Source organism: Rhincodon typus, chromosome 15 (assembly GCF_021869965.1).
Source record: "Rhincodon typus isolate 14 chromosome 15, sRhiTyp1.1, whole genome shotgun sequence".
Classification (NCBI taxonomy): domain Eukaryota; kingdom Metazoa; phylum Chordata; class Chondrichthyes; order Orectolobiformes; family Rhincodontidae; genus Rhincodon; species Rhincodon typus.
In genome coordinates, this window is record NC_063346.1 from 51,220,693 (window position 1) to 51,243,306 (window position 22,614).

Sequence of the window (22,614 nt, forward strand, 5' to 3'; positions counted from 1 at the left end):
TTTTTTTTTCTGGCAGTTGTTTCATGGTAATAATTTGACTATTAATTCCAGATTTTTTGTTTTTACATTTAATTCCGGTTCCACCATCTGCCATGGTGGGATTTGAACTCAGTTCCTTAGAACATTACCAGGGTCTCTGGGTTAACTAGGCCATCGCCTCCCTCAAGTTGTGGTCATTGCTGTGGTCTTGGCAATGTCCTGTATAACGTGAACATATCTACCCTGTCAAGACTATTCGGCATCTATTGTACTACAAACACATCATCCCTTGCCACTCTAAACTCCAGTGGACACAAGCCCAGCCTGTCCAACCTGTTTTCAAAAGATATTCCACTTCCAGTTATCTAGTAAGCCTCATCTGAACTACCTCCAACATATTTTCTTCTTTCTTTAAGAAGACCAAAACTCTTGTGGTATAGTCCAAAACTAAAGGGCACTGTTTAAAATTACAGTTCACCTTTGTTAGGTTAGAAATAAGGGGAATCTTATTTCTGTTCACCTTGTTTCTATAATGTTCACGTTATACAGGACATTGCCAAGACCACAGCAATGACCACAACTTGAGGGAGGCGATGGCCTAGTTAACCCAGAGACCCTGGTAATGTTCTAAGGAATGTTCTATGACCCTGGGAATGTTCTATGAACCTTGCTTCTGTGTTCAATTTCTTTTGTTTTTAAAAAAGCATTACATTAACCACCTTAATCACTTGCTGTACTGAATGTTGTTTGTGACTCGTGCACTAGAAAACTTGATCCCCTCAGTACCTTAGAATTCTGTAGCAGTTCTGCTTTTAAATAATATTGTTCTATTTTTGTTCTTCCTACCAAAGTGAACAACTTCATATCGTGCCACATCTGCCAGATTTTCTTGTACACTGTCTCTCAACTTATTTATATCACTTTGCGTCCTTGTTACATCATTTACACAGCATATTTCCTTCCTACAGGTAGTTCTCCTATAAGGTGATAGTTGCATTCTTGTGTGACCTCGCACTATAGAAAATTGCCATAGAAAATCATGTTGTAGGGAAATTGCTACCTGTACCGCAGAAAGTTCGCATTATCCAGATAGCGTCCACTATTCATCTATCGCGTTATAGCCAATTCGCGTTAATGAAACCTGTACCTTGGTGTCATCAGCAAATTCAGCCACCATGCCTTCAGTCTCCTCAGTTAAGTCCTGACATAAGTAGTTGAGGATCCAGTATAGACTCCTATAGGACTTTGTTTATCATATTGTATGAATTAAAAAGACCCAGTTATGCCTACTGCAGATTTGGTCAATCCCCTAACTATGTTAGTATGTTAGTGTCTGTGCTTCTGGTTTGTGCAATAACCTTTCGTGAGGAAACTTGTCAAATGCCTTCTGGCGCCCTAAGTACAGTTCATCAACAGACTCACCTTTATCTACACCGCATTTACTCCTTCAGCAAATTCCAATAAATTGGTTAAAGATTTTTTTCCATTCACAAAACGATGCTGACACTTCTAAACTACCTTGGGTTTTACCAAGTGCTGATCTACTTCCCTATGACAGATATCAAGCTAGCTGTGCTTTTAGTTTTCTGTTCTGTCTTGCTCCCCTCTAGCTGCTTTCCAATACAATGGAACCTAATTTATTTAACATAACACGTTTAATTCATTAGCCACTTCTTTGAACACCCTAAGTGTGGGTGGTCTTTATAATGGTTTTTCACTCAATACATTTATTAGCAAAGGGACAATGGCAATAATGAATTTTTTTTTAAATTGTAAAGCATCCAAAAACAAACTAATGGCAAACAGTCGTTTGTCGGACTGAAGGAAGGTATATTGTGATAGGACTGGTATAAGCCACTATTGTTTTTATGTTTATTAATAACCTAGACTTGGGCATACAAGACATAATTTCAATTTTCAGGGGAGACAAAATTTGGAAACGTAGTTATCAAAGAGGTGCACTGTATGACAGAAGGGCACATTTATAACATCCAAACAGCAGTCTTGTGACATGGTGTGCAGAAGCTTTTTTTTTGATTTCATTAAAAGCTGGAATAATTTTTTGCTGTCTAGGGGAGACAAAGTCTTTTGATCGTTCAAGTAATGTTCTGAAGTTGTGATAGTGGGAACCATGGGTTTGTTGTATGATTAGATCATCCAAAATCTTTTTCAGCCTGTACTTGTGCTCGTCTTTGTGAAATGGAGTTTGGCACGTAATTCAAGTAACTTCTGAAAGATTATTTTTTATTTGAAAATGTTATTTCTAATTTACTTCAAGTGGTGAACGACCAGGTATGAAATCATAAACTGTTAAGCTATTCTCTTTTGTTTGGTTATAAGATGCTATAGATGCATTATTACACAATGTTTGAATAAAGTTGATTACAACCTGAAAATATACGGATCCTGAATAAATAATCAAAATTTTAATCAATCTACTGATCTACAGGCCTTTGTGGAAAGAGTGGTGTGCTCATGCATAGTTTGAATTGTGTATGATGTGCATGAGACATCAGTGCTTTCCTGAAACTCTGTGGCCACTGCTCAATGCAGCTTTCAACACAAACTTATCACTTACACCTCCACTCTAGCATTTAGAATATCATCTTCAAATGACACCCTACTTTGCACTAAAGTATTTGATAGTTTCATGGATAGGAAAACATCCCTCTGACATTTATTAGACAGGAGAATGGGTTATGTTTGGTTTCCTTATAACGTGATGCCTTCTTGTAGCTGAGTGAAGAATTTGACTGATAAATGTTTTGATAGTCTGAGTCATAATTTTAGTAATTATGCTATTAATTTCTCAATTTCATAGTTTCAACATCCTTACTGGCTTGTGAAATATACTTGGAGCGAGCAATTGCCATCAGTTCTTTAAATTCATTACTGCAATTTGTATTCAACATAGGTGTGCCTGAAGGCTCCAATGATTCTTAATGGAGTTTGTGTGATCTGGAAAGGCTGGATTGACCTCCAGCGACTTGATGGTATGGGCTGTCTGGAGTTTGATGAAGACCGTGCACAGGTAAGCAAGGAAATTGGGCCAGTCACAGTTTCGTTGACCAGCTGACATACTATATACTACACAATAGTGCCAGTTGGATTTTGCCTTTGATTTCTTGCTAAGTGCTAATTCCTCTTCAGTTTAGCCACTTGAATAGCTTCATGAACACTGAATGTTTAGGCAATATTAAGTTATAAAAAGGCAAAAGTATTGTTAGTAGTTTGCCATTGTGCCAGTATGTTGTGAATGTCTTGTTTTGGAATCTGACTTTTAGATTCAGGAATTAGTGTTTTTTGGTTGGAATTAATGTTTTAACTGTAGATAAATGGCATCTGGTTGTGAAATTGGTAAATAACCCAGGGGAATGCACTTTCAATGAGCTTGCAGTTAATTGCAGTTAAAAACTAACCTATGTTTATCTTAAGGTCAGAGGTATAAGTATAAATCTTGAACTTGAAATCTTGAAGTGTAAATCCATTCCTTGGCTTGTAAAGGAGTCAGAACGTCTACACTTAGTTAAACCATGTATTAAACCCTACTGAGATGCTGATTCAGGATAAAGTCTTAGTTAAAATGTTCTTGCTGACAGAAATAAGCAGTTAAATGTGGAGAATTGACAGGCAGTTGTAACTTTGCTTTGGTTCGTGCTGCATCTCATCAGAACTAGTAAGCCAACAGGAGGTGGTTGGTTTGGTCATCTCTTTGAGAAGACAAGTACTAACTTCTTTGTTCGCAGCAAAGCCCTATAGCAGAAAGCAGTCAACCAAGGGAAAGCCGGTTGTCTGCTGACAGTTGGAACAGGGTATTGACCAATTCACGATCACAGGAACTGTGATGGAAAGTGGAAGGTTATGTCACCTGTTATGACATGGGGACAGCAAGCCAAACCAAATCAGCCTCCTTATCCCCGGATTCATAACATGATTAAAATTTAAAACATTCAGTGACTCTCAAAATTGCTCAATTGTCCTTAACTGGACTTTAAGAATAACATAATCAAATTTGGAACATGAATTAACAATTTATTAATAATATAACTGTAGCAGGGCATGGATAAGCAATAAGGCAATCTATTTAACGTCAATGATCTAGACCCAATCTCCTTTAGCTAGAAACTCACTTTCACGTTGACACAGTTAGAGATAAATTAAAAACAATTGTTATTTGCCAGTTCAACAGATTTATGATTGGTACCAGGCCTTCAGAAATCCTTGGTTAATAGAGTTGTAAAAGACATGTCAACGGTAGGTCCTGCTTGAATTCCAAAGTCACTGATTCATGCAAACAGATTCAGTAGCTTTCCAAGATTATTTATCCACTTATTACAGAGGTCTGTATTCTTTGTGGAACAACTAAGAAGTTGACAACTGCAGCGAAAATCAAAGAGCGCAAAATACAGCGGCACCGTCCAGAAGCAACACGGTTGTGCTTCAGAACCCCAGTCAGAATGTTTCACTTTTTTTTTTCCCTCTCTTTTAGCAGCATTGTGCCTTGCCAGCCAGCACTGATCATCCTTTGATTAGTTCAGCATGCAACCAGTTGCCAGTCCTAAGACTAAAACATCTTGTTACTGGAACATCTATCATGTTCTTAATCACAGTTTAATTATTGTACTATCCTTCAAGGACAGTTTCCATAACAAACACAAGTTCATTTGCACTCTCTTTTGCAAACAAGCTGCTGCTCAAAGTTCAATTCTTGACTTTGACTGTCAGTTCCAAACAAAAAACGAGTAAAATAAAAATAAAATAATGCCAGTCTCAATAAGCTGAAAAGATAATGAAAGGACCCCCATAGAATCTTACCTCAGAGGATTAGGAGGACACATGAGGAACATTGAAGTTAATTCTAGAGGGCTGTGGCATGTCTTTTGAGTTGGTCCTAACAAGAATTAATGAACCTTTGGGATTTTTTAAGACGAAGAATCCTTTTTCAATTCAAGGAAGTGGTGGGGAGGGGTTGAGAATAAAATGTAGAGCAAAATTTATAGCATTAGTTCTTGTTAGTTTGAAGTTTGCTTTTGTCTTTTTGAAAAGAAAAAATTGTTTTTGTTTTAAAGACATGGTATTGTGTGGTGATGAATGTTGGGTAATTGCTAAGGGCATTGATTTTTTTTCTTCAAACATTGTCATAACCTTGTTAGGGGCTGTTAATTTTGAACTTGCCTAATGCTTCCAGTACAAAGAAAAAGACCTTTTAAGTGACTTCTCCCATTTAGCATTGGCCCATTTTTTTTTTAGAAATGTTTAAGTCAATGTACCTAAGCTATACTTAATTTGAGATTTTGTTTCCCAACTCCACTGAGTTAACTAGCTCAGCTGGGCAAAAGTACTGTAGCCATTGTATTAAAAAGTAGTATGAAGATAAATGCAGTTGAATTGCAAACTTATAGCATATTTAACACTTGGTGTAGCACAAAATGTAGTATATATCGTTAACACAGTTTGCCTGTTAACTGGTTTATAACTCATTATTTAAATTGTGATGAATCATTGTAGTTAGGTCCTCCTTCAATGTTTGCACAACCTATGGGCTGCTTCTTTTCAGAGCCCCTTGTATTATGAAGAATGCATGACTTTCTAAAGTTATTGGTATCAAAATATTTTGGAATTTGATGTCTATAACCCAACAGTTTTTTATGGCATCAGCTGTATTGATAATACTTTGAATCAAAAGGTACAGAAGGTAATTTGACTTTATGCTTGATTTCTGTGCTCCTAGCACACTACATGAAACCGACCTAAGTATCCGTCAGAATGGAGGGTGATGGACTGAGATGATATCCCTTCTCGTGTAGATTCATTAATAATCTATGGAGCAACCCAGTGTCTTGGGCAGAAAAGGGATATCCTCATTAGAGTGACTCTGACTATAATGAAAATAATGCTAGAGAAACTCAGCAGACCTGGCAGCATTTGTGGAGAGAAAAGCAGAGTTAACATTGAGTCTGGTGACCCTTTGTCAGAACTGGACTCAGCGTTAACTGTTTGTTTCCCTACAGATGCTGCCAGATTTGCTGAGTTTTTCCAGTACTTTGCTTCTGTTTTTTGTGCAGAAGCCTTAAAGTTGAAAAATAATCCATCAGTCCTGCCGCATGGGTCCCTATGAAATTGTACTGTTGGAATCAATGACACAAAGCACTTCTAAAATTGTAACAAAAACTAGAGGGTGCTGGCCAGTAAGTAATCTGTAAGTAGTTGATTCCTTGGAAAAAGTGTTTTTGAAGAGACCCTTCTGCTGCTGACCCCATGTTCAGTTGTGCAAGTTTGAGCTCTGAAGTGTCAAAACTGGTAACTGCACACCACTGTCACCTGCACTAATATGAATGCTTGCGTGATTCCTCCCTATTTAGGCATCTGTTTGAAGTGCTGAGGTAACTTGTGCTCAAAAAGCAGGTGCTAAGTATCCAATTTCGGGTCGTGTGTAATATTTGCGCATTCATAGAATTATCTCTCCCAAATATTTTGGGCCAGTAAAATTTATCCGAGGTAAAGTGAAATTGAGCAGTAGGAACTGAATGCTGGGGAGTGATCCTTGTAATAAGATACTGACAGCAACTAGTGTATCAATTTTATCGAACTTGAAATTTCCCTGCTTTGTGAATGGGTTACTGTTGCTTTGGATTTGTGCTGTATTGTAATGAAAAGAGGCATATCCTTCACTGTACTAATTCATTTCATTTGTATTTTTACATCCTTGTTGAAATAGGGAATTTCATGCTTATTGAGTGTTTATAAGATTTCAGAAAAGCTTTTAATGAGATTCAGAAAATCCTTGGAACTTATTACTAACTCTCATGACTATTGCTATTTTATTGAAACTTCCATTCAGTGACTCCATATTTTTTTGCAGCAGGAGGATGCACTGGCACAACAGGCATTTGAAGATGCCCGAAGGAGAGCCAGAGATTTTGAGGAGAGGGAGAGATCTCATCGGGAGGACATGGAGGTGAGAGGTTAGGACACTTTTTGTGTTAAGTTAAGGAAGGAAGGCGTGTTACTCTGCTATAGCATGTAATACTGTGTTCTCCACGCTCCTGGAAAGTGTTGGGAAGGTACTTTTGGCAAAGACTAGTGTCATAGAAATTAGGAGCTGGGGTAGGCCATTTGACCTTTCAAACCTGTTTCTCTGTTCAATATGATCTTGGCTGATCATACAACCCATGCTTTCTTTCCATGCCCTTTGATCTCGTTAGCTCCAAGTGCCATATCTAATTCCTTCTTTTAAAAACCTTCAATGATTTGGCCCTGACTGCTTTGCAGCATAGAGTTCCACAGGCTCATCACTCTCTGGGTGAAGAAATTTCTCATGTCATTGGGAACATTCATCCTGTGTTTACTTGTTTAGTTCTGATGCCATTTTATAGGTTTCTAAAATACTTCTTCCTCCTCCTGCCCCAAAATTCCTCTAAAATCAACTAAATATAGTCCTAACCAATCCTGTCTCTCTTCATACATCAGTCCTGCCATCCCAGGCATCAGTCTGGTAAACTTTGTTGCACTCCCTCAATATCCAGAACAACCTTCCTCTGGTAGAGACCAAGATAGCATCCATTACTCCAGGTGTCGTCTCACCAAGGCCCTGTACTCAAATCCTTTCACTATGAAGGCCTTCAGTGACTGGTGTACAATGACATTCAGGCCTTGTTGCACCACCTCTTCCCAATCTATTGCCATTCAGATAATCTGCCTTCCTGTTTTTTGCTAAAGTGGATAACCTCACATTCATCTGCTGTGTATTTGTCCACACATTCAACTTGTCCAAATCATACTGAAGCATCTCTGCCTGCTCTTCTCAGTTCGCCGTACCACTACTACCCAGGTTGAAAGTGTTACATTTAGTTCTCTCATCTAAATTGGCTGTGTATATAATGAGCTCCAAGCATTGATCCCAGTGGTACTGCCTGCAACTTTGAAAAAGACCAGTTTATTCCTACTCTGTTGTTTCCTGCCTGCCAACCAGTTCTTTATCTGGGTAGCCAATAGTAGTGCTACTGAAATTGAGTGACGATATTTGGAAAGCCAGATTTCCTCCTCCTTTTATGGGAATGCACCACATTCATGGTCTGAAATTGTTTCCTTTGGAGTACATGGAAGTCTGGAACTTCAATTACGTAGATATGTTGGAGAGGATGGGACAGATTTTCCTTGAGAAGTTTGAGGTGGGGGGATAGAGGTATTTGGTCAAATTAAATAGGTAAAGATCGTTTCCATTCGTGGAAGGATCGTGAGCCAAAGAGCGCGCAGGTTTATGGTAATGGGACCAAGATAGGTTCACAGTATTCCAGGTATGGTCTAATGGCATCATGTGAATTAACAGTTATTACATGAAAATATTTAGGATTTGAAATGTACTGTCTGAATGTAGTGGAGGCAGGCTGAATCAAGGCTTTCAAGAGGGAATTTAAATTATGATCCAACAGGAAGAATGAAGGACAACGAGAAGGTGCAGGACAGGTGGCACAAGGAGAGTTACTGCTTTTGGACAGTCAGCACAGACCCCATAAGTTGAATGGCCACCTTTCTGTGCTGGAACCCTTCTTTACACAATCAAAGTGAGAAATGATAAACAAAAAAAATTCTGGAAATTCTCTGTCGGTGCATCTGTGTAGAAATCTGGAGTTCCGATCGAATCGTTCACCTAAAACATTCAGTAATTGTCTCTCTACAGTTCTGACAAGCCAATCATTTCTGGTTTTTGTTTTTATTTGATTTCCATCACTTGAATTATTTTTCCTTAGTTTAACTGAGAAACTATAACACTGGCTGAATGGCCATTTATAAAAATACTCCAGTTAAGGACCAGCTGAAGTTCCTCTCAAAGTAAATTTGAACATCATGCTCAGATTGCCCCATTATTATACTAGCATATCACTTCCAATTTCTGCTGTGCCCAAATGTTAAGTAATCATCTGTTTTCAGTTTTCTGTTTCAAATTGAATCCATTATAAACTCGATTAAAATTACAGCAAACTCCTTGTCTCTGTAAGTGACTTAAATCCAGCCCAGATAGAGGTTTCACCGCCATGGCCTCTTTACTATAAGAAATGGGAACAGAAGCAAACCGTTCACCCCATCAAGTCTTCTCAGCCATTCAGTGAGATCACAATTTAAAAATCTGTTTCTTTCAGCCTTGATTGTACTTAATGACCCAGCTTCCACAAACGTCCATAGTAAATATTGCTATATGTTCACTACCATCTGAAGAAATTCTTCATTATCTCTGTCTTAAGTAAGCGAACCCTTACACTGAGAAAATGCCTTCTGATCATTGTTCCTCAAGAGACTCAACCTGTCTATATCCACCCTGTCAACTCACCCACCTCCCCCCAGAATCTTTCATGGTGGTCTCGTCTCATTCTTCTAAACTCTAACGAGTACAAGTCCAACCGACTCGACCTCTTCTTATAAGAAACTCCTCCATGCCCGGGATCAACCTACTGAACCTCCTCTGCACTACCTTCAATGCCAGTATATCTTTCCTTGGATAATTTGACCAAGATAGGTTCACAGTATTCCAGGTATGGTCTAACTAGTGCCTTGTATAGTCCTAGCAAGACTTATTATTTTTATATTCCATTTCCTTTTGGAATAGAGGCTGACAGTCCATTTGCCTTGCCTATTTACCTGCCTGGATGTTAGCTTTTTGTGGTTCGTGTATAAAGAATTCCAAATCTGTGTCACAGCTTTCTTTTGTCTTTCTCCATTTAAATAATATTCAGCTCCTCTGTTCTTACTGTCAAACTGCATAACCTTGCATTTTCCTGTATTATATTCCATCTGCCAAGTTTTTGCCCACTCACTTAATCTGTCTATACTTCTCTGTAAACTGCTTTGTGACCTCGTTACCTGCCTTCCCACCTATTTAGTGTCATACACAAACTTGACAATTGCACATTCATTTTCAAATTCCAGGTGATATATATTGTATATAAATGCGGCCTTAGCACTCCACTAGTTTTCGACTGCCATCCAAAAAAAATGCCCTGCTTTTTCCCCAAGAGTTGGTCTTTTATTAGCGAGCCAATCCTTTACCCTTGTTAATATATTACCCTCACCACCTTGGGCTTTTGTCTGATCTTATTAAATAACCTTTTATGTTGTACCTTCTGTTGAATGCCTTTTGGAAATTGAATACTGGCTCCCCTTTATCTATCTTGTTACTTTTTCAAAGAATTGTAATAAAATTGTCAGGCATAATTTCCCCTTCATGAAGGCATGCTAACTCTGCTTGATCATGTTATGTGTTTCAAAATGCTGTGCTATTACATCCTTAAGACTTAACGTTTTCTCAACAACACCCATTCGGTTATCTGGCTTATAGTTACCTGATTTTTGTCTGCCTCCCTTTTTTAAATAACATTGTAACATTGGCAGTTCGGTAATCCTCTGGGATTTTTCCAGAATCTAAGAATTCTCTGAAAATTACTATTAATGCGTAACCATGTCTGCAGCTACTTCCTTTGATATCCTAGGATACAACCAGTCAGGCCTCAGGGACGTATCAGCTTTTAGCCATGTTAGTTTCCGCAATACACTTTTTTTGATGGTAGTTACTTACTTTATTTCCTGCATCTTTCCCCTTGATTATTTAATGTTTTTAGAATGCTATTAATGGCCCTGTACTGTGAAGAATGATGTTTAAGTACTTACTCAACTCCTCCTCTGCTATTTTCTGGCTCCTGAGACTCATTCTTGAAGGGGCCTATGTTCACTGTGGCCCTTCTCATCACTCTTTTATTTAAAGAAGCTGTTGCTGTCGATTTTTGTTATTTGTTAACTTGCCCTCAGTTTATTTTCTCTTTTTTTTTGGTCATCTTTTGTTGGCTTTTAAAATTTTCTCCGTTCCCCTTTTTGCAACTTGGTCATCATTCTTTGCCATTTTAACTTAAAACAGCAACATTAAACATCACTTCTGTACTTTTGCATAAGCTGCAGCCTGATTTTAAATATGTGGTCACGAAAATGTGATTTGATCCATGGCAATGGGCCTTCTATTAAGAATGGTGAAACAAGGTACAAAGGCTGCAGTGGTAGTAGTAGCTCACCTGTAGTTATTGTTCCTTTTGGTGCTCTGTAAGACTGGTTTGGAGATCAAATTCCTGTTGAACTGGAGTCTATCTTTTGCACTCTCTGAAACATCCAGGTGGGTGGGACATCCAACTGCTCAGTGCATAAGTACAAATTTAGCAATCGATCTGTTTTTTAAATAAAGATGAATTTTAATATTTAAAACATAATTTCAAAAAAAATTAAACTAGCCCAGCTGTGCTTGATCAGTTGGGTGTTCTGTAAGCATTCCAATATTATACAGTGGCTGTGATTTTTCCTGGCAGAACACATGCTTCTGTTTTTTTTAAAGCTGTTTAAAGAAAAAAATTGAAGTGTTTCCTTATTTGAAATAACTTTAATAGAGAACAGATTACAGTTCATTCCTTTAGTAAACAGAAATAACTATCATTACTCCACCCACTCTACCCACCACCCCCTACAGAGTTTGCATCGCCAGATTTCACAGCGACTTGCAACTTGCATGAATTACCACTCTTATCTGAATACAGCTACATAGACAGATATGGGAGCACTATTGATATATAATAATGTAACATGTCTGTTATGCCCCTCCATTCTTCCCCTCAACTCCTTTCATCATAATCAATCTTTGTATTCCTTGCCTACTGTTCTTTCTTGCAACTGCTATATCTATGTGTGTCAATCTTTCATGTGCGGTGATCCTGCTTTTTTGTGTCCCTTTGTTCCGTCCACCCCATCTGAGCATGCATGCATCCTCCTCCTCCCATGCGTGCTCCATCTTATTTATATAATAAACAGTTTCAGCTCGAAAGAACAATTCAGTGACACATGCACAAAAATCCATTAACAGATCTGTACATTTTTGGTGTGCCCTTGAGTATCACCGTATTGAGCTGTCTTGAACTGTGTTTGAATTTTGCTATTCCCTTCATGTGAAATTCATCTAGCTTCACGAAACAATGCCAACTGAACAAATGGCAAGTTGTTCAGTCGTATGCCTGTAGTCTTAATCAAAATTACCCAACTCAATTATTAATAATGGTTTCAAGTTCAGATATTGTCACTTGTGTTTTTCACTGAATTTTATTAGTTTTAGTTCACAGTAAAAGTCTTCTATTTGTAGCACCTAACCATGTCTCCTACAACAAAGACTTCGATGTATTGCACTAGTTTTGAATAGTGCTGTTCACTGCTGCTTTGCAAGAAGCTATAACAGATTATTTTAGCAAGATCCCACAACTCACTTGAGGTAAACAACCACATGATCTGCTTCTGGTAGTTATGACTGTGAAAGAAATGTTGATCAGAATACTAGAAAATCACTCTCCACTCCTTTTTAGTGTTATGGTCAGTTTTTTAAAGTACACCCGAACCATTGGGATAAGATCTTGGTGCAATATGTCGTCAGAAAAACATTTGATTAGTGTAGCCTTTTCACATGTGTATTGTTACTATTCGAGATACTCAAACCAAAGTATGATTCTGTGTTAATCCAAGATGGATGAGCTTTCACTGCACTTAAGTCCATTTTCCAATGTAATGTTTTTCATGGGATGTCAGTGTCGCTGGCAAAGCCAGCATTTGTTGTCCATCTGTTGCCCTTGAAATATAAGGGGCTTGCTAGGCTGTTTCAGAGAGCAATTAAAGTTCTTCCGTCATGTGGACCAAACCAGGTGACACATTTCCTTCCTTGAGGAACGTTGGTCTTTACAACAATTGACAAATAAATGCCAAGATCGCAATTAATGAGGTTATCTTGAATTTAAATTCCACCAGCTACTGTGCCCATGTAGACACGCAGCCTATAGATTACCAATCCAGTGAAATTACCACTATGTCGCAGTTTCCTCTAACAGGGGAAATGGTACCATTTAATTCTTTGTGCCATTCTCAAAGTTAGCTTTGTGTTTCTTGTATTAAATCATTAAATGTGACAAATAATTCAGGCTCCAGAATAGATGCTGTAGGAATGCTCATCGTTCCAATGTAAGTATGTAAGCATTGTCAAAGACAGCATTTGTTTTCTTTTACTACTTGAGATCAGTATGTTGCTTTGTAAAGGTGTTTTATCATACCCTTAGAATGAATGTCTCATAATTCCAACAGTAAGTGTTTTGAGTTTAAAAAATGACGTTAATTGCTATCGTATACCTTAAATTTTAAAAAGTGATATCTTGTTCACTTGTGTCTCAACACACTTTCAAAAATAGGTAAAGCAATATGGTTCAAACTTAATATTGTCTTGGACTGTCTCTTGTGATAGGCCTGTAGTTTCATCTTTAAATTTGAAGTAAAATCCTGATAATGTGAAGGAAGTTCCCAGAAACTGCAAAGTTTCTTTTAGTCTAATTTACTAGAGAACCAAGCTGGTGCAGATTCAAAGTTTTAACAGATTTGGGGAAAGGGTCATCTCCCACTTAAGGGCATTGCTAATGTAAAAACTGCCTTCCTGGAAAGAAATTGCAGGGCTTCTAGCAGAGATGTTTGTATTATCTACAGCCATAGGGGAGGTGTCAGAGGACTGAAGAGGTTGGTGACATGTTGTGCCTTTATTTAAGAAAGGCTGTAAGGAGAAGCCAGGGAACTATAGACCTGTGAGTCTGACGTCAGTGGTGGCTAAGTTGTTGCAGGGGATCCTGAGAGAGGATTTACATGCATTTGGAAAGGCAAGGACTGATTGGAGATAGTCAGCATGACTTTGTGCATGGGAAATCGTGTCTTACAAACTTGATTAAGTTTTTTTGAGGACTTAGTCAAAGTGATTGAGGACAGAGCAGTAGATGTTATCTACGTAATCTTTAGTAAAGCCTTTGAGAAGGTTCCGCACGGTAGACTAATTAGTAAAGTTAAATCACGTGGGACAGCTTGCCAATTGGATGCAAAATTGGTTTGACAGTAGTAGACGGGGTGGTGGTGGAGGGTTGGTTCTCAGACTGGAGGCCTGTGACAAGCGGCATTCCGCAGCACTCGGCAGTGGGTCCAGTTTTGTTTGTCGTTTATACAAATGATATGGATGAGAATTTAGGAGGCATGATTAGTAGGTTTGTGGATGGAACCAAAATGGGTGGTATAGTGGACAGGGAAGAAGCTTATCTAAAATTACAAAGAAATCTTGATCTGTTGAGCCAATGGTCTGAGGAGTGCCAGATGGCGTTTAATTTGAATAAATGAGGTATTGTATTTTGGTAAAACAAACAAGGGTAGGACTTGTACAGTTAATGGTAGGGCCCTGGGTAGTGTTGTAGAACAGTTTGTCCTAGGGGTTCAGGTGCCTGATTCTTTGCAAGTTGCATCACAGATAGACAGGGTGTTTAACATGCTTGCCTTCATTGCTCAGACCATTGAGTATAGGAGTTGGGATGTCATTTTGAGGTTGTACAGGAGTTTGGTAAGATCACTTTTGGAGTAGTGTACACAGTTCTGGTTGTCCTGCGATGATATCAAAGGAAGGGTATTATTAAATTGCAGAGGCTTCAGAAAAGATTTACCTGGATTTTGCCAGGAATGGAGGATTTGAGTTACCAGAGGAGGCTGGACAGGCTGGGACTTCTTTCATTGAAGTGTGGGAGGTTGAGGGCTGACCTTATAGTGGTTTATCAAGTTGAGAGGCATAAATAAGGTGAATAGCAAAGGTCTTTTCCCAAGGGTGGGCACTTTCAAGACTAGAGGACATTCTTTCTCCTTTCACCTTAAAAAATTTTAAAAGGGACCTGAGGGGTAACTTTTACACACAGAGGGTGGTTTGTATGTGGAATGAACTGCCAGAGGAAGTGGTAAATCCAGGTACAGTTACAATATTTAAAGGGCATTTGGATAAGTTGATGAATAGGAAAGGCTTAGAGGGATTTAGGCCAAACGCAGGCATATGGGATTTGTTTAGTTTGGGAAACCTCAGCATGGATGAGTCGGACCAAAGGGTCTGTTTCTGTGCTATATATCTCTATGACTCTATCCATGTCCCTCAATCATATGCGCCTCAATCCAGTTTTGTCTCAACCTTCCAAGGAAAACAGCTTCAGCCTGATAAAATAGACTCTCCAACCAGGGCAATATCCTAGGACATCTCTTATGCAACCCCTCTCATGCAATCCTATATATACTGTGGTAACCAGAACTGTACACAACCCAATTTGTGGCCTAACCAGTGTTTGTTCCAGCACAACCTCCCTACCTCAGCCAAAAAGGTAAATATTCCATTTGAATTCATGACCATCGTATCTACCTGTTCTGTTGCTTTCAGGGATCTTTAGATATACTCACCAATGTCTCTGATCTGTAGTACTTTCCAGGGTTCTACCATTCGTAGTGTAATCCTTTGTCTTGTTAGCACCCCTCTCCACTTCGGTACATTACCTCTCTCCTTTTCTGGATTAAATTCCATTTGCCATTGCTCTCCCCAGCTGATAAGTCATTAATATCCTCCTGCAGTTCGTGGCTATCTCTCCATTATATTTATCACCCTACTAATTTTCATGTCATCTGCAAACTTTCCAATTTATATTGGTACATTTAAATCCAAATCATTAATGAATGCCACAACTGGTAAGAGGCCCAGCAACTGAGGAGTCCCACTGGAAGCAGACTTCTCTCTACTATCACTCTTTACTTCCTGCCTCTCAGCCAATTTTGGATTCAACTTGCCACTTTGCCTTGGATCCCATTAAATATTGCTATCAACAGCAGAATTATACTGCAACATATGCCAGACTATGAGGTTGTAGATTATCTCCCATTCAACCATTGTGATCAAATCACAGGATGAACCCTAGTTAAATGAAGAGTGCAGGAGGGTATGCAAGGAGCAGCGCCAGGCATACCTAAAAATGAGGTGTTCATGTGGTGAACCTACCAGACTGTATGTGTTAAACAGCATAAGCTGCAAGTGATAGACAGCTAAGCGATCTCGCACCAATGGATAGGATCTAAGCACTACAGTCCTGCCATATCGACCATGAATGGTGGTGGACAAGCAAACAACTCAGTGGAAGAGGTGGCTCCACAAATATCCCCATCCACAATGATGGCAAACTCTCTAGTTGGAGTTATACTTAGCACACAGGAAGATGGCTGTGGTTGATGGATGTCAGTCTTCTCGGCTTCAGGACATCTCTGCATGAGTTCCTCACGGTAATGTCCTAGGCCCAACCATGATCAATGATTTTCTCTCTGTCATAAGGTCAGAAGTATTGTTGTTTGCCAATGATTATGCGATGTCCAGCATCATTTGCGACTCAGCAGCTACTGAAGCAGTTCATGCATCAGCTATAACTGTGGGTGAGGTGCCTGATGACTGGAGGGTGGCTAATCTTGTACCTTTGTTTAAGAAAGCTTATAAGGAAAGACTGGGGAACTTTAGACCTGTTCAGTCTGACTTTGGTTGTGGGTAAATTGTTAGAGGTGATTATAAAAGATAGGATTTATGGACAATTAGAAAGGCAAAAAATTGATTAGGGATAGTCAGCATGATTTTGAGTGAGGAAAATAGTGTTTGTCAAACCTAGAAAAAAGGTTGATGATGGCAGAGCAGTAGACGTTGTTTATTTGGATTTTAGTAAAGCCTTTGACAAGGTTAATTAGTAAAGTTAGGTCACATGGGATTGAGGGTGAACTTGCCAATTGGATGCACAATTGGCTTAACAGCAGGAGACAGTGTAATGGCGGAGAGTTGCTTTTCGGACTGGAGGCCTGTGACCAGCGGTGTTCCACGGATCAGTTCTGGGTCCTCGTTTTGTTTGTCATTTATAAATGATTTGGATGAAAATATAGAAGGCATGGTTAGTAAGTTTGCGGATGACACCAAAATTGGTGGCATTGTAGGCAATGAAGAAGGTTTTCTAAGATTACAAAGGGATCTTGATAATTAGCTCAATGGGCTGAAAAATGGCAGCTGGAGTTCAATCTGGATAAATGCGACAACAAACAAGTGTAGTGTTTATACAATAAATGGTAGGGCCTTCGGTAGTGTTGTAGAACAGAGGGCCCTAGGAGTGCAGGTACATAATTCTTCGAAGTTTGCGTCACGTATGGACAGTTTGGTTAAAAAGATGTTTGGCACACTTGCCTTCGTTGCTCAGTCCTTTGAGTATAGGAGTTGGGACGTTATGTTGAGGTTGTACAGCACATTGGTGAGGCCTCGTCTGGAATACTGTGTCCGGTTCTGGTCACCCAGTTATAGGAAGGATATTATTAAGCTGGAGAGGACTTAAGAGATTTACCAGGATGTTGCTGGATGTGTTACCATCACTGAATCCCCTACTATCCACATCCTGGGGGTTACCAATGACCAGAAACTCAACTAGACTCACCATATAAATACAGTTTGACTGTAGGAGCAGGTCAGAGGTTAGGAATCCTGCAGCAACTAACTCACCACCTGTCCACCAACTACAAGGCCCAAGCTGTGTGTATGATGAATACTTCCCACTTGTCTGGATGCGTGCAGCTCCAACAACACTCAAGAAGCTTGACACCATCCAGTACAAAGAAGCCTGCTTAATTAGCACCACATCCACGAGCATCTACTCCCCTCACTATTGACATTCTGTAGCAGCATTGTGTACGATCTACAAGACGCATTGCAAAAATTCGCCAGACATTCATAGCATCTTCCGAGGCCATGACCACTTCCATTTAGAAGGGCAAGGATGGCAGATACATGGGAACCACCCGCCACTACCCACAAGTTCCTCTCCAAACCACTCACTGTCCTGACTTGGTAATATATCATCATTCCTTCACTGTCATTGGGTCAAAATCCTGGAATTCCTTCCCTAATGGCATTGTGGGTCTACCTTCCAGCACATGGACTGCAGCAGTTCAACAATACAGCTCGCCACCACCTTCTCAAAGGTAACTAGGGGCAGACAACAAATGCTGACTGGTCAGCCAGCAATGCCCAAATCACATAAGAGAATAGAAAAAGATCCTGATACCTCTGGAATCTAAAGCTATCCCTCCTGCACCATTTCTTTCACCCACATATTCATCAGTTGTATCCTTCTATTCCTATACTCACTGCTGCATGGCACTGGGAGTAATCCAGAGATTGCTACCTTTTTGAAGTTCTGCTTTTCAACTTCCTACCTAACTCCCTAAAGTCAGCTTGTAGTACTTTGTTTTTCTTTTTTTTCTATTGTCTGGGTCCCAACATGGATCACGACATCTAGCTATTTACCCTCCCCCTTCAGGTTGCCACTCTGTGACATCCTTGACATTGACAACCAGAAGGCCACTTACCATCCTAGGCAAAAGTACCTGCCTGCTCCCCTACAGATGAATTCCCTACCACTCTAGCACTTCTATACTTCTTCCTCCCCATTCACCTGCACAGCTGAACTGCCCACAGTGTTAGCTCTGGCTAGCCTCTTCAGAAGAACCACCACTCTTACTGTTTCCAAACAAAATGCATTAGGTGGATTTCTTCAATACCTGTCTAGTCCCCTCCTATCTGGCTACTTCTGCCTCTGCCTGCATTTTAAGTTGCAGCATGACCACATTCTGAAATATGCAGTTTTCAAACCTGTCTGCTTTGTGAACTGCACTGTAAATCCTCCAACTGCTGTTTAAGCTCTAAAACCCAGAGTTCAGACCTAGTGGGAGGCACTGCCTGCACACCTGGCCAGCCAGACTGCCAAGAACATCTTAAGATTTCCACCATTGTGCAGGATCTGCAAATCACAGTCCTGAGTTCTCCAGAGATATTGCAACCTAATAGAATATAGACCTTTGCCTTTAATTTACCCTTATTCTTTATTAAGTATAAACTAAAAAACCTTATCCTTGCTTACGTCCTGAATCCCACTCAGGTCTACAGCCAGCCTGTCTGCTTTCTGGCAAGGGTCCTTACCTCATCTGCTCTATTGTGATGCTGACTGCCTGACACAGGACATCACCATGCCTATTCCTCTCGATATCAAAATATCAAGAAAATGGCTGAGTTTAGAGTGCAAATCAGGTAATTTGAAAGTGGACTGGTCAGATTAAGTAACAATTATGCTCTTATTGAATTGTATTGAAAGATGGTCATTGATGCCAGAGGAAAGAAATCTGTTCTTTCGGTTCTTTTGTTCTTACTCAGAACGGTTCTGAGGAAGGGTCACTGGACCCGAAACGTTAACTCTGTTTTTACCTTCACAGATGCTGCCAGACCTGCTGAGCTTTTCCAGCATCTTTGTTTTTGTTCCTGATTTACAGCATCCGCAGTACTTTTGGTTTTTAGTAGATTGTCCAGTCCACTTGATTGCCTGGTTTGACTTATCTGGGCCTTGAGTGCCCTGATTGTCTTATGTTAGTTACTTCAGAGTATAAAAGTTATAAGTTGCTTTCCAGTGAAGACTTTTTAAATTTTGCACTACTTGCTTGCATTCAGCATTTCTTGGATGTTAATTATAAGTGTGCATGGTTATATTAGGGAGCTGTGATTGAATAAAAGTATGAAGAATAATGAAAGAAATTCCACCTTGAGGGGTTAGATGAAATATTATAATTGTAACAGAATTGAAAATAGTTTCACGGAAATTAAATTTTCAGTTGGATCACCATTTGGGAATGGAGGGGAAGGTGAAGAATGAATATTAAACATTCATTCTCACATTGTTCCAAATTGGTGTGCCATCCTCCTTTCCCTTCCATTTACTGTTAGCTCTGGTTTCTGTTTCATGTGCATTGTGGCTTAATCTTGCTTATGCAGTAGTTGATCCATCTGAAAATTGAAACGTGTTATATATTTTATGTATTCAATACATATGCCATAGTACCTATATTATGGAATTATATCATTGTCACTGGATCAGAATTCTGGAAGTGGCCTCCGAAGAGCACTGTAGGTTTAAGTACTCTTCCCCTCTCATGAGCTACAGTGGTACAATAACACAGCTTACCACCACCTTTCCAAAGGTTATAACAATGAGCAATAACCACTGGATTAGCTGATATCGCATGCATTGTGAACAAATTAAATAAAAACTAATTTTAGAATTTGCATCTCATGTCAACCATTAAAGGCTTTTGTAACTTTGGGGCTTTTAAGGTAAATTGAGGGTCACTTATTTCTAAATTGGCTGGACTGAGCATGCTCAAGCATGTCAAAGTGAGAAAAAATACACATGGCAGCAAAAAGAACTGACTGGAATTTGTTGCAAGATCACATGGTCAAGTAAAAAGCACTTAAAATTGTCCATTTTACGTCCTCTGACGCTTGAAGTGATTTTTTTTTTTTTAAAATTGTTCGTGTGTGTGTGTGGTGAGTATCTTGAAGAAAGTAATTGTCAGTCTTTTTATAGCACCAGAGTCCCTCCACAGGGGAGATTTTAATTGTCCAAAGCTTGTGATGTTGCTTTTAGCACCATCCAGTGTTCGTAACATTTATACATGAAGAGTCCCTTGTCATGGGAAACTAGTGTAGACATTCTTGAACTGCAAAACAAGATGGAAAGATGTTCTGCCGCTGTCATGGTAAACATTCTATATGCCTCAGTTGTTTTTGTTGTATTTCAGATTTCAGCATGTCATGCAAGTTTTGTAGTAAGAATGAATAGACTATTGGTAATTATTTAAACATACCTTTTCATAGACTAGGCTGGTTGACTTGATTTAAGTCAACCTTTCAGTGGTAGAGAATTGACCATTATCTAATGCTTGCTTTTACTGAGGAATGTAGTCCATATATTCGGTGTTAAAACCTTGCTGGGGCATGACTTCTCAAAAATAGATTAGTCGATGACCAGCTTGTTAGTTATGTCTCATCTTAGGTGTAATTTTAATATCCTGTTAGTCTCACAGTTATGCAATCAGCAGTCTGGTATTAATATACAGCAATTTAGAAAAACCCACTCCTTTCTGGAGAAAAATTGATTTTAAATTGTAATGCCTCCCTGTTAAGAACCTTTTTCCTCTTTAATCCATATGTAAAATGATGTTTCAAATATGGACAAATCTACAGAATTGAAAGTTATGAATGTGGAACTGCGCATCATTAGAATTGAAAATTCAAGATAAAAATCAGTTTAATTGAGGATTAATAGAAAATACTGTACTTTAGTTGCCTTTCGTTCATAAGCACATGGGTAAAAAAAGATTGTTGTTTGGGTCCAAATGAATATTGACCGATTGCAAGTAAATAATAGGAAAATTCTATTGAACAAAGCTTCAAATATTTGATAACACCTGAAATAACTGCGGCTGCTGTAAATCAGGAACAAAAACAGAAGTTGCTGCAAAAGCTCAGCAGATCTGGCAGCATCTGAAGAAAAATCAGAGTTAATGTTTCGGGTCCGGTGACCGTTCCTCAGAACATTCTTCACAAATGCTGCCAGACCCGCTGAGCTTTTCTAGCAACTTCTATTTTTGTTCCTTCACATTTTTTGAGGTATTTGTGGCTTGTGCATAAAAGAAACATCCTGGTTGGGTGCTGTCATTTTCTGGGACTGTATTTTCTTCTTGGAAAGATAGAAGGTGATATTCACCAAGCAGTTGAGGGGGTGGGGGGTGAGTTGAATCCAAGGAAATAAAGTTTTGCATCTATGTTGAATATATATAATATTGGTTAAGATAAATAAGCCTCATCTGAAGAAACCATCAAGGAGTGAAATTTTGCATAGCACATCAATGTGTAAAATTGTAGAAAGATTGTTTTAAGAAACTATATTTAGAAGGAAACCTTTATGTAAAAATACTAATTGGCTGAAAGCCTTTGGTTCAAGTTAGTAACATTTATCCAATTTCCCATACCGAGCAAAAGAAAATCCAGATGGCAGCACAATGTCCAAATAAGGGTTTTCTTGCAATCCTTAGACTGTATAGTATCATTTGTTTAGTTATTGTTTACTGGAGAAAGGTGTCACCAAATTACGGAAGTGCAAAGTCCATTGATGGGAGTGGCCAGTGACATTGAGCCCAAGCTTGTGAAATGGGAGCCTGGTATCCCTTAAACTCATCTTACTTTATCTGAGACTGAATCAGTGATGGGTAACCTAGTCCGCTCATGGAAAGTGAGTGTCATTTAAACATTAACATTAAACTGCTGCTTTCGTTTAACCTATAATTCTGTTTAAAAATTATGTTGATTTGTTTACTCACAATTTGGAGAAATCTGGGTGAAGAGTTGAACCTTTAAGATAAGTGGATCTGCTTTGACAGTATGCTTATGGGCGTAGGTGCAGTAAATTGCCCAGCTAACTGGAAATGTCTTTTCTCCATCATAATTGAGTCCACTACAATGTCTCTGACTCCCTTAGAATAATTTTTTGCTCTCGTAGGTCACAAGCTGGTGCAGCAAGGTTCCCAACCTAGAGGCCTCCAGCCTATCTATTGGGTTGCCGCTGGGCAGGAACCAGACAGAAGAATGATTAAATGAGCCCAACAGTAACTCCCATGCAAGGAACAGGTTAAAACTCAGGCCAGTATCCATAAGGATAGGGTTTGTTTTTCAGGATGTATGCGCCATGTCCAATAAACCACTGTTGTAATAATTCCATAGCAATTCTGTCCATTTTTATTAACCTTGTTAATCCAGGCCTAACTTCTGTCAGAAATTTGCTTTAGGTAAATATGCATAGTATCAGTAATCCAGGTATCTGTGAATATTGCTTTTAT

The 22,614-nt window shown here is 39.1% G+C and overlaps 1 protein-coding gene across 2 annotated transcripts in view; it reads left to right on the forward strand.

Annotated features, from left to right (window-relative positions):
* The window catches only part of cbfb (core-binding factor subunit beta), a 77,963-nt gene that overhangs the window by 44,169 nt on the left and 11,180 nt on the right, over positions 1-22,614 (forward strand). The window contains exons 3-4 of one of the 2 annotated variants that reach the window (XM_048605790.1): positions 2,894-3,010; positions 6,842-6,944. In XM_048605790.1, coding sequence (XP_048461747.1) covers positions 2,894-3,010; positions 6,842-6,944 — 220 coding nt within the window. The remainder of the gene's footprint in view (positions 1-2,893; positions 3,011-6,841; positions 6,945-22,614) is intronic. The other variant, XM_048605789.1, reaches the window with a different exon arrangement.